We start from the raw sequence: 17,320 nt of genomic DNA on the forward strand, positions 1-17,320 counted from the left end.
CACACATACTGTACACATTACATACTGTACATGCATCATACACACACATACTGTACACATTACATACTGTACATGCATCACACACACACTGTACACATTACATACTGTACATGCATCACACACACACATACTGTACACATTACATACTGTACATGCATCACACACACATACTGTACACATTACATACTGTACATGCATCACACACACATACTGTACACATTACATACTGTACATGCATCACACACACACATACTGTACACATGACATACTGTACATGCATCACACATACTGTACACATGACATACTGTACATGCATCACACATACTGTACACATGACATACTGTACATGCATCATGCATCACACATATTGTACACATGACATACTGTACATGCATCACACACACATACTGTACACATGACATACTGTACATGCATCACACACACATACTGTACACATGACATACTGTACATGCATCACACACACACATACTGTACACATGACATACTGTACATGCATCATATACACACACACTGTACACATGACATACTGTACATGCATCATATACACACACTGTACACATGACATACTGTATATGCATCATATACACACACACTGTACACATGACATACTGTACATGCATCATACACACACTGTACACATGACATACTGTACATGCATCATACACACACACACTGTACACATGACATACTGTACATGCATCATACACACACACACTGTACACATGACATACTGTACATGCATCATACACACACACACTGTACACATGACATACTGTACATGCATCATACACACACACACTGTACACAGTGCATACTGTACATGCATCATACACACACACTGTACACAGTGCATATTGTACATGCATCATACACACACACTGTACAGTGCATACTGTACATGCATCACACACGACACACTGTACACAGTGCATACTGTACATGCATCACACACGACACACAGAATAGATCAGTGTTTCCCAACCAGGATGCCTACAGAGGTTGCAAAACTACAGCCATTGGCTGTCCGGGCATGCTGGGAGTTTTAATTTTGCAACAACTGGAGGCACCCTGGTTGGGAAACACTGATATAGATACACACATGCACTTCACATATAGTCATCCACAGAAGTAACACACACACAGGGACAGTACATAAACCTACACATATGTACACACACACATATAAATATCCACACACCTGCTTCTACACATATATATCTATATATCCACACACACGCTTATACACATATATATACAGCAGGGACATCTACTGGAGTCAGGCCCCATGTTGTACAGCCTCTGCGGTCTTTTTCTTACAGCTCTGTGCTCTCTCCTCCCCCCTCCCCCTCCCCCTGCTCAGACAGCTGAAGGCTGAGAGAAGAGTCCGGGGGCTGAGGGAAGATACCAAGGGGAGGAGTGGTGAGGTGAGAAGAACCCCAAAGCTGCAAGTGAGTTTATTAAAAAAAAAATGTCAGGCATTTGTCTGGCCCTGTTGATGGGTGGAATTGACCGTCGCTACAGGACGGGCAAGCACTGGCTCTGCTCGGGGCCCCCCAGCCAGCTCGGGGCCCCAAGAAATTGCTTGGTTTGCCTGTCCTGTAGCGACAGGCCTGCATATAGGTCCTCACGAGCTCAGCATGCTTCAAACCCGGTGAGTCCTGCCTGCTATCAGCAGCCGGGACCCAGGGTTAATTCTGGTCATAACCAATCGGGCAGATGTCTGACATTACCCCTTTAGATGCCACGATCAAAGTTAATTGCGGCATCTAAAATTAAAGTAAAATGATCCCGCCAGCTCAAGACAATAAAATTGCAATGTCCTGATCAGTTGAGAGGAAGGCGGGAGGGCCCTTACCTGCCTCCTTGCTGTCCGGACGATGATCCTCTGCCAAAGCTCAGCATTGAACATTGTATGCAATCACAAGATAAATGTGAATAAGCTCCTCCCCTAATAAGTTAGAATCACCTCCATTTTCCTATTTTTTAAATAAAATAATGTAATAAAAAAATAAACATGTGATATCGCCGCATGCAAGAATGTCACAACTATTAACATATAAGGTTAGTTAAGCCGCACGGGCGATGGCGTACAGACATAAAAAAATCCAAAGTCCAAAATTGCACTCTCACTTCACATACCATAAAAAAATTTATAAATAGCGATCAAAAGGTCCCATCAAAACAAAAATGGTACCGATAAAAACTACAGACCATGGCGCAAAAAAATTAGCCCTCATAGCCCCGTATGCGGAAAAATAAGTTATAGGGGTCAGAAGATTAAAATGTTTTACTTATTTTGGTGCATGTAATAAAATATATAAAACTTACACGAATTGGGTATCCATGTAATCATGTGGACCTACAGAATAAAGAAAAGGTGTAATTTTTACTGAAAAGGGCATTGTGTAGAAACAGAAGCCCGCAAAAGTTTTTTCAATTTCCCCACACAAATAAGTTTTTCTTTTTGTGTTTTTGTTTTTTTTGTTTGGTTTCGCTGCATATTGTTATCAAATAAGTGATGTTGTTACAAAGTATGATTGGTGTCATGATTTTTAGAAGGGGAGGAGGAAAAAGCGAAAATTGCCCGGGTCCAAAATGGCCTGAAGTCTTAAGGGGTTAACATTTCTCTTACTGGTTTTTAAGCAAAAACCTTATTGGTAACATATTTAAAAATAAAAACCCACTGGATGAATGAGGTTTGGGGTGGGATGCCTGTCAGAGGTTACTTTAATATATCTGATGCTATTTGTGTTTGCAGCTGAAGATGACTGCCAACTAAAGAAAAGTGACCTGATTAATTGGTATCTAAAAGAAATTGAAAGTGATATTGAAACTGAAACTGAACTAATCCTACGAAAACGTTTAATTGAGAAAGTAATTCATAGGTTAATTCATTATGTAAGTATCAGATTATTCTTAAGAATTTATAAAACAATACACTAACAAGTCACTTTATATTATGTCTTAATACAGTCTAGCTACCTGGCTATCCACTTGGTGTACATGTTCCCCAGGAGAAATATGACAAAACGTTTGCTGTGGTTTACATGTCTAGGATATTGTATAATCATAGCTTGGGGGGCTTTGATATAACTTACCAGAGAATGGGGCTCATGGCTTACAGCATTGGCTAACAGTGGTCAGACCAGGAGGTTAAGGTTAAGCAAAGTATGGGAACCGTTCACCTCCACCATTGATTACCTCACCAATAAACTACTGCAGAAGAACTGCAATTTATATAGCGCCCGTGTCTGTATCTCACACAACAGGTAAAAATACAAACTGATCTCTGCTGAAAATATATTTACAAGTTACACCAACTCTGTGGCCACATTTTCAGTTTTCGATGTTTTGTAACAATGTTGAGTACTGCTAGGACTTAGGGCCTTTTTATAGGTTACTCTTGGTCTCCCAGTATGTAAAAAAAAAAAAAACTGTGAAGCAATATTTACTTGTATTAAATAGATGCTTAGAGCACCAGGACGTACATGTACATCCTACATCCCGCCACAGCTATAAAGTAAACGCAGGAGTTCGCATTGTAGACAGCGGGTCCTGGGCAGGTAATGACGGAATATTTTTTACGTTTACGCTATTCACCGTACGGGATCATTAACATATTATTTGAACTATTATAATATTTTAACATTTGTTACACTTTATCCCTCACTGGGGACTATTTATTTAGATTGCTATTACTGATCAGCGCCATGATCAATATTGATCACGGCATCTGCGGCAGTTCGGGTAACTGATCTGATCACAGACGTCTGCCATTAACCCTTCAGATGCCATGATCAATATTGATCACGTCATTTGCGGCAATGCGGTGGTTCAGGTGGCTGATCTGATCGCTCATGGCGATCTGCCTGCGAGGATCGGAACCGCTATGATGGCTGACAGAAGTATCCTTACTTGCCTCCTGCCACATTATGGGGTCTTCTCGGGTTTTCAGTAGTTCTCAGATAACACTGATCAGTGCAATGCCTTTGCATAGCACTTGATTAGTAATAGCAATCTAATGATTGAAATAAGTAGTCCCCAGTGAGGAATAAATTTTAACAAATTTGAAAATATTATAAAAGTTCAAATATGTTAATGATACCGTACAGTGAATAGCGTAAACGTAAAAATACCAAAGTCCAAAAATTAAATTTTTTAATCACATCATATATCAGAAAAAAATTAATAAAAAGTTAGAAAGAAAAAACATTAACCCCTTAACGACTACAGATGTAAATGTACGTCCTGGTTTGGCGGGACTTCCCGCACCAGGACGTACATTTACGTGATGTGTATGACCGCGAGCATCGGAGCGGTGCTCGCGTCATACACGGCAGGTTCCGGCTGCTAGCAGCAGCCGGGGACCCGCCTGTAATGGCCGAAATTTGCGATCGCGCAGATGTCCGCCATTAACCCCTCAGATGCCGTGATCAATACAGATCATGGCATCTAGGGCATTGCGGTACTTTGATTGGATGATCGGATCGGCCGCAGTGCTGCAGCGATGATCCGATCATCCAGCATGGCGGTCGGAGGTCCTCTCACCTGGCTCCGGCCGTCTCCTGGGTTCTTCTGCTCTGGTCTGAGATCGAGCAGACCAGAGCAGAAGATCACCGATAATACTGAGCAGTGCTGTGTCCTATGCATAGCACTGCACAGTATTAGCAATCAAAGGATTGCTATAAATAGTCCCCTATGGGGACATAAAAAGTGTAAAATAAAAGTTGAAAAATATAAAAAAAATAAAAAAAAGTGAAAAATCTCCTCCCCCAATAAAAATTGTCAGTTTTCCCCATTTTATCCCCAAAAAGCGTAAAACATTTTTTTAATACATATTTGGTATCGCTGCATGCGTAAATGTCCAAACTATCAAAATATGTTAATGATCCCGTACGGTGAATGGCGTAAATGTAAAAAATAAGTAAAAAAATGCAGCTTTTTTTGTCACACTTTATTCAAAAAAATTTATAAAAAATTATCTAAAAAAATTACAGATGACGGCGCAAAAAATTTGCCTTCATACCGCCCTATATACGGAAAAATTAAAAAGTTATAGGTGGTCAAAATAGGGCGATTTTTGATTACTGATTTTGTACAAAAAGTTTTAGATTTTTTTTTAAGCGGTACAAAAATATAAAAGTACCTAGCCATGGATATCATTTTAATCATATTGACCCACAGAATAAAGAACACATATCATTTTTACCGTAAATTATACAGTGTGAAAACGAACCCCTCCAAAATGTGCAAAATTTTGGTTTTCATTTATATTTCCTCCCTAAAAAATGTTTTTGGGGGGTTCGCTGTACATTTTATGGTAAAATGAGAGGTTTCATTATAAAGTACAATTGGTCACGCAAAAAACAAGCCCTTATATGGGTCTGTAGATGGATATATAAAAGTTATGGATTTTAGAAGGCAAGGAGGGAAAAAAAAACGCAAAAATAAAATTGGCCTGGTCCTTAAGGTGAAAATGGGCTATGTCATTAACCCCTTAAGGACCAGGCCATTTTACACCTTAGGACCAGAGCGTTTTTTTGAACATCTGACCACTGTCACTTTAAACATTAATAACTCTGGAATGCTTTTACCTATCATTCTGATTCCGAGATTGTTTTTTCGTGACATATTCTACTTTATGTTGTTGGTAACATTTTGTCGATACTTGCATAGTTTCTTAGTGAAAAATTCCAAAATTTGATGAAAAAAATAAAAATTTTGCATTTTTCTAACTTTGAAGCTCTCTGCTTGTAAGGAAAATGGATATTCCAAATCCTTTTTTTTTTATTCACATATAAAATATGTCCACTTTATGTTTGCATCATAAAATTTATGTGTTTTTACTTTTGGAAGACACCAGAGGGCTTCAAAGTTCAGCAGCAATTTTCCAATTTTTCACAAAATTTCCACTGCAGCCCCAAAAGTATTCAAAATGACATTCAGTCAGCATTTGAACCCTTTAGGTGTTTCACAGGAATAGCAGGTGAAGGAGAAAATTCACAATCTTCATTTTTTACACTCGCATGTTCTTGTAGACCCAATTTTTGAATTTTTACAAGGGGTAAAAGGAGAAAATGTATACTTATATTTGTAGCCCAATGTGTCTCGAGTAAGCACATACCTCATATGTCTATGTAAAGTGTTCGGCGGGCGCAGTAGAGGGCTCAGAAGCGAAGGAGCGACAAGGGGATTTTGGAGAGTACGTTTTTCTGAAATGGTTTTTGGGGGGCATGTTGCATTTAGGAAGCCCCTATGGTGCCAGAACAGGGAAAAAAACACATGGCATACCATTTTGGAACCTAGACCCCTTGAGGAACGTAAAAAGGAATAAAGTGAGCCTTAATACCGCACAGGTGTTTCACAACTTTTGCATATGTAAAAAAATGTAAAAAAAATGTCACTAAAATGTGTTTCCCCCCAAATTTCACATTTATGCAAGGGTTAATAGCAGAAAATACCCCCAAAATTTGTAACCCCATCTCTTCTGAGTATGGAGGTACCCCATAAGTTGACCTGAAGTGCACTATGGCCGAACTACAATGCTCAGAAGAGGAGGAGTCATATTTGGCTTTTTGAGAGCAAATTTTGCTCGGGGGGCATGTGGCATTTAGGAAGCCCCTATGGTGCCAGGACAGCAAAATAACCCCCACATGGCATACCATTTTGGAAACTAGACCCCTTGAGGAAAGTAACAAGGGGTACAGTGAGCATTTACCCCCCACTGGTGTCTGTCAGATCTTTGGAACAGTGAGCTGTACAAAAATTTTTATTTGCACAGCCCACTGTTCCAAAGATCTGTCAGACACCAGGTGGGTGTAAATTCTCACTGCACCCCTCATTACATTCCGTGAGGGGTGTAGTTTCCGAAATGGGGTCACATGTGGGGTTTTTTTTTTTTTGCGTTTGTCAAAACCGCTGTAACAATCAGCCACCCCTGTGCAAATCCCCTCAAATGTACATGGCGCACTCTCCCTTCTGGGCCTTGTTGTGCGCCCCCAGAGCCTTTTGCGCCCACATATGGGGTATCTCCGTAGTCGGGAGAAATTGCATTACAAATTTTGGGGGGCTTTTTTCCCTTTTACCTCTTGTCAAAATGAAAAGTATAGGGCAACACCAGCATGTTAGTGTAAAAAATTTATTTTTTTACACTAACATGCTGGTGTAGACCCCAACTTCACATTTTCATAAGGGGTGAAAGGAGAAAAAGCCCCCCAAAATTTGTTAGGCAATTTCTCCCGAGTACGGTGATACCCCATATGTGACCCTAAACTGTTGCCTTGAAATACCACAGGGCTCCGAAGTGAGAGCGCCATGTGCATTTGAGGCCTGAATTAGGGATTTGCATAGGGGTATTCTATGCCAGTGATTCCCAAACAGGGTGCCTCCAGCTGTTGCAAAACTCCCAGCATGCCTGGACAGTCAACGGCTGTCCGGCAATACTGGGAGTTGTTGTTTTGCAACTGCTGGAGGCTCCATTTTGAAAACAGTGACGTACCAGACGTTTTTAATTTTTATTGGGGAGGGGAGGGGGGCTGTGTAGGGGTATGTGTATATGTAGTGTTTTTACTTTTTATTTTATTTTGTGTTAGTGTAGTGTTGTGTAGGGTTTTTAGGGTACAGTCACACGGGCGGGGGATTACAGCGAGTTTCCCGCTGCGAGTTTGACCTGCCGCGCAAAATTTGCTGCATTGCAAACTTGCAGCCTGATACTCACTGTAAGCCCCCTGCCCCTGTGAATGTATCCTGTACATTCACAGGGGGGGGGGGGGGGAACCTCCAGCTGTTGCAAAACTACAACTCCCAGCATGCACAGTCTATCAGTGCATGCTGGTAGTTATAGTTTTGCAACAGCTGGAGGCACACGGGTTGGGAAACACTGAGTTAGGAAACAGACAATGTTTCCCAACCAGTGTGCCTCCTGTTGTTGCAAAACTACAACTCCCAGCATTCTCAGGCATGCTGGAAGTAGTAGTTTCGGCAACATCTTTAGAGCCAGATGTTGCCGAACTACAACTCCCAGCATGCTTGGAGTTGTAGTTGTGCAACATCTGGAGGACTACAGTTTGCAGACCACTAATACAGTGGTTCCCAATCTGTGCCCTTCCAGATGTTGCAAAACTACAACTCCCAGTATGCCAAAACTGTCCAGGCATGCTGGGAGTTGTAGTTCTGCAACATCTGAAGGTCCAGATGTTACAGAACTACAACTCCCAGCATGCCTGGACAGTAAGGGCATGCTGAGGATGTGTAGTTTTGCAACATCTGGAAGGGCACAGTGGTCTCCAAACTGTGGACCTCCAGATGTTGCAAAACTACAACTCCCAGCATGCCCAGACACCAAGGGCTGTCTGGGCATGCTGGGAGTTGTAGTATACAGGGTCCCAATACAACAATGCATGTCGCTTTACGGCGACCTGCATTGCTGTAAAGGGCCCGACTGCGGCTGAAGATCTACTCACCTGTCGTCGTCGCCGCCGCCGCCGTCTTCATCGCAGAGATCCGGGTCTTCAGGGATGAGGTAAGTACCGGGGCCGGTCCCCAGCACTCCCCCGTCCCCCGCCGCCGTCCTCCGGTCTTCCTTCCGTCCTCTCCGGACTTCCAGGGGCCGGGCAGGGCGGGAGGAAGTAACCGCCCCCCCCTGCGATTGGTCGGTAAACTAACCGAAGAATCGCAGGGGATCGGAGGATGTGGCAGGCTTGCCACCTCGCTCCTATACTTCAGCATGGTCCTGGCTGTCTGTGACAGCCGGGATCATGCAAAATTACCGGGCGGTCAGGTCGCAAAGACCCGATCAGCCCGGTATCGCGGCAGATCGCAAGGGCCCCCCTCGGCGTTTGCCCTGGATGCCTGCTGAAGGATTTCAGCAGGCATCCAGTTCCGATCTCTGTCCGGCGAGCGGCAGGGACCGGAAAATGCCATGACGTCCTGGGACGTCATTGGTCCTTAAGGCCCAGGGTGCCATGACGTCCCAGGACGTCATTGGTCCTTAAGAGGTTAAGGGGTTAAAGGGGTACTCCAGTGGAAAACTTTTTTTTTTTTTTTTTTAAATCAACTGGTGCCAGAAAGTTAAACAGATTTGTAAATTACTTCTATTAAAAAAATCTTAATCCTTCCAATACATTTTATGGGCTATATACTACAGAGGAAATGCTTTTCTTTTTGGATTTCTCTGATGTCATGACCACAGTGCTCTCTGCTGACCTCTGCTGTCCATTTTAGGAACTGTCCAGAGCAGCATACGTTTGCTATGGGGATTTTCTCTTGCTCTGGACAGTTCCAAAAATGGACAGCAGAGAGCACTGTGGTAGTGACCTCAGAGAAATCCAAAAAGAAAAGCATTTCCTCTGTAGTATATAGCCCCTAAAAAGTACTGGAAGTTTTAAAGGGGTTGTGCGCTGCCCATCCTTTCGGAGCTCCGCACGCAGCGTCCGGAAGTTCATTACCCCGAACGCTGTGTGCGGGCTTCCTTGTAAGCGGACGCCGGGCGTGACGTCACACCCGGCCCCCTCGTGACGTCACGCCCGCCCCCTCAACGAAAGTCTATGGGAAGGGGCGCAACTGCTGTCACGCCCCCTTCCCATAGACTTTGGTAGAGGGGGCGGGCGTGACGTCACGCCCAGTGGCCGCGAACACGGAAGCCCGCACACAGCGTTCGGAGTAATGAACTTCTGGACGCTGCGTGCGGAGCTCCAAAAGGCAGGGCAGCGCACAACCCCTTTTAAGATTTTTTAATAGAAGTAATTTACAAATCTGTTTAACTTTCTGGCACTAGTGGATTTAAAAAAAAAAAAAAAAAATCTTTTTAACCCCTCTCCCGTGATATAACGCGAGGTCATGCGCTAACCCTGCGTCATAGCAGTTGGTCCCTGCACCTGGCAACGGCCAGGACCCGTGGCTAATACCAGACATCACCGATCGCGGTGATGTTCGGTATTAACCCTTTAGACGCGGCTATCAAATTTGCTGGAGTAATGGAGTGCCAATAACACTGATCAATGCTATCAGTATATGCAATCAGAATATTTCATGTTATAATCCCCTATGGGGGCTATAAATGTGTTTAAAAAAATAATAATAATAATAAATGTGATTTAACCCTTTCACTAATAAAAGTTTCAATCGCCCCCCTTTTCACATAAACTAGAAAAATAAACATTTGTGGTATCGCTGCGTGCGTAAATGTCCAAACTATAAAAATGTCATGTTAATTAAACTACACAGTCAATAGCGTACACGTAAAAAAAAGTCCAAAATTGCGTATTTTTGGTCACTTTGTATACCATTAAAAAATGTATGCAAACGTGACCAGCAACAGGAAACACAATAGTATGTATACTATGTACTTAAGACATCAAAAATAATAAATGGTACTAAAGTGACTACAGCTTCATATATGATCCCCACAAGAATATTACCACAAAGTCATTTAAATGGAAAATAAAATATACATTTATTGATATATATTAAAAACATACAATTCATGAAAACATAAAAAGGGGGGAGCTACAACTACTGAGGGAGACTAGACAAAAAAGGGGTGACACTACCTGCTTGTGCATAAATCAGTGGCAATAAATAAAGTGCATAACTGGTAGACAAATTCAAAGTGCATAATAGGAGCTTGATACTGCTTCCATAAAGTGCATAATCGTGTCTAAGGACCAGCATACATACCAAGAAAGTGTAAGCAAACAATATAGCAGCTAAAGCAAACAGGAATGACGCCACCCCAACGATCGTTTCAGCGATACCTTCGTCCTGGGGGTCGTCCTGTATAAAAAGCGATCAAAAAGTCCCATCAAAATAAAAAAAATGGTACATATATAAAAACTTCAGATCACATTGCAAAAAATTAGCCCTCATACCACCCTGTATGCGGAAAAATAAGTTATAGGATTCAGAAGAGGACATTTATTTACATACTAATTTTCGTGCAAACCTTTATAATTTTTACCAGAAGTAAAATAAAATCAGACCTCTATAAGTAGGGTATCATTTTAATTGTATGGACCTACAAAATAAAGATAAGGTGTCATTTTTACCGAAAAGTGTACTGGGTAGAAATGGGAGCCCCCAAAATTACAAAATGGCTTTTTTTTGTTAATTTTTTCAATTTGGTCCCACAAATATATATATTATATATATATATAATTTTTATTTATTTTTTTTTTATTTTTTTTTGTCATGTACTTTGTAATGACATCAGCCAATTTACCACAAAATCTAATTGATGGCGCAAAAAGCAAGCCATCATATGGGTCTGTTGGTGTAAAATTGAAAGGATTATGATTTTTAAAAGGTGGAGTAGAGATGAGCAAAGTTACAGTACTTTGATTCTGCACAAACCACGCGGCCCGGTGGTTGCACCCGAAAGCTGAACTAATTTATGCAGGCTAAAGTCAGCAACCGGCGAGCCGCGAGGTTCGTGCAGAATCAAAGTACTGTAACTTCGCTCATCTCTAGTGAAGAGGGAAAAAAACGTAAGTGCAAAAACTTAAGGGGTTAAAGTAGTACAATAATAGAAAAAACTAAATAAATTGGGCTTTAATTGCATTGAGCTACAGAATAAAATGAAAGTATCCTTTCTACCATAAAGTGCACTGCGTAAAAACAAAATCCCCCTAAATTAGCAAAATTGCGGTTTTCTTTTAAATTTTCCTCCACAGATGATACTTTTTTTGTTTTGCTGTACATTTTTATGGTAAAATGAAAGTGGTCATTACAAAGTACAATTGGTCATGCAAAAAACACCCTCATGGGTCTGTGGATGGAGAAGACGAGGAAAAAGCAAAAATGCTGAAATTAAAATTTGTGTCCTCAAGGCCAAAATGGGCGGAGTCCTTAAAGGGGTACTCGGGTGTGAAAAAACTGGTGCCAGAAAGTTTTATAGAATTGTAAATGAACTCTTTAATAATTGTAAGCCGTACTTATTGACTGCTAGATGCTCTGTTGTGTAGTTCTTTCCAGTGTGACCACAGTACTTTTTGCTGCCACCCTTGACCGCGTTAGGAACTGTCCAGAGCAGGAGATTGGATTCACTTTGACAAAAATGAATAAAAAAAATAATAATTACGCCATGAGATCAGAAACTTTGTTTTAATAGTCTTTTATATGTAATTATTTCAATGCGAACACCCTTGGACCCGCACGGAGCAGCTGAGTAGACTTTCAGCGGGCATTCAAACCAATAGAGCCCTGTTTTTTCAATAATTTGTTTAACAAGCAATGTAATATGTGTGTGTGTGTATATATTTGTGTGTGTATGCACGTCTAGTATTTTATTAGAGTATCTCCTATTTTTGAGTGATTGTAAAGGTTGACAGATTCTCCAGCAAAAAGAACAGAAACAAATGTACAATTAAGTCTGAAATGATACAACTCCCTAAAAGGATGATAGTAGAATAGTTTCCAGCTGTATCTTTTCTGTGATGTGAAACACTTAACCATGACACATACCATGACCTATACCCGTGTCGCATACCAAGTCTGCCAGGAAGTTAAGAACACTGCTACTATGAGGAAGAAAAGATACTGCATTAAAATCAGTTTTAAAGGGGTACTCCAGTGGAAAAGAAAATTTCTAATCAACCGGTGCAAGGAAGTTTAACAGATTTGTAAATTACTTCTATTAAAAAAAATCTACAGAGGAAGTTGAGTAATTCTTTCCAGTCAGATCACAGTGCTCTCTGCTGACATCTCTGTCCATGTCAGGAACTGTCTGGAGCAGGATAGGTTTTCTATAAGGATTGGCTCCTACTCTGGACAGTTCCTGACACTGAGAGGTGTCAGCAGTGGGCACTGTGGTCAGACTGAAAATAACTCAACTTCCTCTGAAGCATACAGCAGCTGATAAGTACTGGAAGAATTAATATATTTTTTTTATAGAAGTAATTTACAAATCTGTATAACTTTCTTGAGCCAGTTGATATAAAAAAAAGTTTACCACCGGTGTACCCCTTTAAAGCTTACTTTACATTTCCTACAGGCACCATCCTCACTGAGGTGAAAGCCCATAGGAATTGTTTAATTGATTTTGACGAATAATTGTGGAAAACTATGATGCCTGAGGAAGTCCTCATGCAATATTTATCGCATGTCATATTACCTGCTTTGACAGACTCCCAGCGAAGTTCCTTGATGCTGATATGGTTAAAACTGAAATAGGTTTTGCCTTCAGACATATGGCCTTAGGGAAAGCCTCAGGGCTTGATTATTATTTTATCTATATACTGGCTGAGTACCCTGCATTACCCAGTTTTTCCTTCCTCATTGGGGAAGAAAATCAACAAAGGGAGGAAGCTTTTCACTTCATATCTCGTCCCCGTATCTCGACCTCATATCTCGACCCCATATCTCGACCTACTCTCTTTGTGAGATGGGGTGTGGCTTGCAAGCCGGATTGACATTCACCAGGAGATGCAGAGAGGAGCTTGTGGAGTAAGGTACTGAAAGTCCCATAAACAAAAACCCATCTTTTATGTAAGGGTGTAGGTAAGGGTTAATTTAACTATCATATATTTTTATTTGACATATAAATGTGTACCAGGTATTATTGAAATATCTCCAGCCGTATGGTAGTTTCCCATTGATTTGCATGGGACTTTAAACAAAAACCCCGACCCTCACAAATGGGATAGTTAAATTAACTATCCCATATTTTAAGTGGACATATAAGCAACATGTGACCAAGTATTATCGAGCCGTTTGGAAGTTATGCACTCACATATTTCCCATAGACTTGTATGGGACTTTAAACAAAAACCCCGACACTGGCAAATAGGGATGATGCAGGAACACACACATACACACACTCTGAGTGTTTTTAGATATATATATATGTGTGTGTGTGTGTATATATATATATATATATATATATATATATATATATATATATATATATATATATAATATAGAGATATATAACTCAATGTTTTTTTGTGTGTGTTCCAGCATCACATCCAAACGGCTAAAGATATTAGCATGAAACTTGGCACACACGTTACTTATATGTTAACAACAAACATAGGATAGGTATTTTAACCCTTACCCCCATTTGCCACGGCCGGGGTTTTTGTTTAAAGTCCCATACAAGTCTATGGGAAATATATGTTACTGGATAACTTCCAAACGGCTGGAGATATTTCGATAATACTTGGTCACATGTTACTTATATGTCCACTTAAAATATAGGATAGTTAATTTAACCCTTAACTACCCCCATTTGTGAGGGTCTGGGTTTTTGTTTAAATAAAATCAATGGAAAAGCTTCCTCCTTTGTTGATTTTCCTCCCCAAAAAGGATTAGGAAGGAAAAACCGGGCAACTCCGGGTACTCAGCTAGTAGATATATATAACTCAGTGTGTGTTCCAGCATTACGTCCAAATGGCTAAAGACATTAACATGAAACTTGGCACACATGTTACTAATATGTCAACAACAAACATAGGAGAGGTCATTTAACCCTTACTCACCCCTATTTGCCAGGGTCAGGTTTTTGTTTAACCTCTTAAGGACGCAGGGCGTACTTGTACGCCCTGCGCCCGGTCCCTGTCTATAACAGCAGGTCGGTCCAGGTGGCTAATGAAAGCCGGGACCCTGGGCTAATAGCGTGCAGCACCAATCGTTGTGCCGCACGCTATTAACCCTTTAGACACGGCGTTAAAGCTGCATCTAAAGTAACAAAAGTACACTCCCAGCAGCGGTGAAATTGCAATATCCCGATCATCTACGATGCAGCAGAAGGGTGCCTTACCTGCCTCCTGCGCGTCCGATCGGCGATTGACCGCCGATAACACTGATCATTGCCATGAAGTAGCTATAATACTGCAAAAAAGTGTGAAAAAATGTTAAAAGATCATTTAACCCCTCCACTAATAAAAGTAAGAATCACCCCCCCTCCTTTTCCCATTGGAAAAAGAAAGCGTAAATAAAAATAAACATGTGGTATCACCGCATGCGGAAATGTCCGAACTATAAATATATATAGTTAGTTAAACCACACGGTCAATGGCGTATGCGCCAAAAAATTCCAAAGTCCAAAAAAGCGTATCAAAAAATGATCAATACAAAAATGGTACCGCTAAACACTTCAGATCACAGATGGCAAAAAATGAGCCCTCATACCACCCCGTACGCGGAAAGATAAAAAAGTTATAGGGGTCAAAAGATGGCTTATTTATTTTCGTGCATGTATGATTTTTTCCAGAAGTACGACAAAATCTAACCTATATAAGTAGGGTATCATTTTAATCTCATGGACCTACAGAATAAAGAGACGGTGTTATTGTTACAGAAAAATGCACTGCGTAGAAATGGAAGCCCCCAAAAGTTACAAAATGGCATTTTTCTTCAATTTTGTTGCACAATGAATTTTTTTGCTGTTTCACCGTAGATTTTTTGGTAAAATGACTGTCACTGCTAATTAGAATTGGTGGCGCAAAAAATATGCCATAACATGGAATTTTAGGTACATTTTAAAAATCAAAATCCTTTCAATTTTGCAAGGAGGAAAAAACGAAAGTGCAAAAACGGAAAAACCCTGAGTCCTTAAGGGGTTAAAGTCCCATACAAGTCTATGAGAAATATGAGAAAAAGTCCCATGCAAATCTACGAGAAATGTATGTTCCCGCATAACATCCGTACGGCTGGAGATATGTCAATAATACCTGGTACACATATTACTTATATCTCAAATAAAAAGCTATAAGATAGTTAAATTAACCTTTACCTACACCCTTACATAAAAGATGGGTTTTTGTTTCAAATCCCATGCAAGTATATGGGACTCTGCATCTCCTGGTGAATCAGTCCAGCTTGCAATCCACACCCCATCTCCACCATGCCCACTTTTTAAGCCCCACCCCTTTTATTCTCTACCCTTTTTGTGCATCAGTCTGGCTTGCAAGTGATGCCCAGTCCCACAAAGCCACATCCCCTTCTATTTTCAGCTTACAATATCTTCATCACAAATCAGTCCCACAGGAGGTCTGGACAGGAGGTCTGGACAGGAGGTCTGGACAGGAGGTCTGGACAGGAGGTCTGGACAGGAGGTCTGGACAGGAGGTCTGGACAGGAGGTCGGGACAGGACAACATATGAGGATAGGATATGAAGTCAAAAGCTTCCTCCTTTGTTGATTTTCCTCCCCAACAAGGATTAGGAAGGAAAAACCGGGCAACGCCAGGTACTCGGCTAGTAGATATCTAAAGTAAATATCATGACCAACTATCCCCATATTTTTAGGTTTTCTGCACACTACAGACATTTCTATTCTACATTGATTTACTAATTAGTTTAGATTTTGTTTGTATATATGACACTTAAATCAGACCAAATTTTATAACACCACAAACAGTTGCTCAGTTAATGTTTTTTTTTTGCTCATTAATTAAACCTCCGTAGTTCAGTGCGCCAGTCATTAACAAAAACTAGAGATGAGCGAACTTACAGTATGAGATGACTTTTCCTGCATAAATTAGTTCAGCTTTCCGGTGCTCCGGTGGGCTGGAAAAGGTGGATACAGTCCTAGGAGATTCTTTCGTAGGAATGTATCCACCTTTTCCAGCCCACCGGAGCACCTGAAGGCTGAACTAATTTACGCAGGAAAAGTCATCAACTGCCGAGCCGAGAAGTTCGTGACGAATCGAATTTACTGTAAGTTCGCTCATCTCTAACAAACTTTTTATATAATGTAGATACTATTATAGTAATAGAATATTATTTTATGTACATTTGTAATATACAGTAATGAAAAAATGTGGATACATTTGGGTGAAAAGGGCTGTTATTGCCTCTGTGTCTCTGTGAGGAGACCAAATACAGGAAGTGAGTGTGAGCTGTGTGAGCCAGAGGCGTATCGTAGAGCCTCAGTGCACAGAACCTTGCTCGTCCTCAGTGTACAGAGCCCCGCTTGTCCATTCACACTTCCTGTATTTGGTCTTGTCCCAGAGACACACGGGCAATAGCTGCAGGGACAAAACTATACACCATTTTTAACCAATGTATATTACAAATATACATATGTTATTTTCTACATTATATAAAAAGTTATTGTTAATGACAGTATACTTTAAGCTTTGTGTGCCTATTATTTTAGAAGACTTGTCATGAAGCTGAAAAAATATTAAATACTATTTGTGACTTTTATCTACACCTAATGGAAAATATTCAGGTCTGTTTCTTAATAGGTGTTTGTATCCCAAGAAATGGGCACCCTGTTACGGGTACTCAGTGTTCAACAAGCAATTCTTAAGAATAGTAACATATTTTGTAAAGCTGAAAAAATATGTGCATCCCAT

The 17,320-nt window shown here is 40.7% G+C and overlaps 1 protein-coding gene across 1 annotated transcript in view; it reads left to right on the forward strand.

The window, feature by feature from the left end:
* The window catches only part of LOC130273447 (maternal DNA replication licensing factor mcm6), a 321,467-nt gene that overhangs the window by 303,793 nt on the left and 354 nt on the right, over nt 1–17,320 (forward strand). Inside the window, exon 17 of the mRNA XM_056520266.1 lies at nt 2,780–2,919. Within this exon, the coding sequence (XP_056376241.1) occupies nt 2,780–2,919 (140 nt within the window). The remainder of the gene's footprint in view (nt 1–2,779; nt 2,920–17,320) is intronic.

Source organism: Hyla sarda, chromosome 5 (genome assembly GCF_029499605.1).
Source record: "Hyla sarda isolate aHylSar1 chromosome 5, aHylSar1.hap1, whole genome shotgun sequence".
In the NCBI taxonomy this organism is placed as follows: Eukaryota; Metazoa; Chordata; class Amphibia; order Anura; family Hylidae; genus Hyla; species Hyla sarda.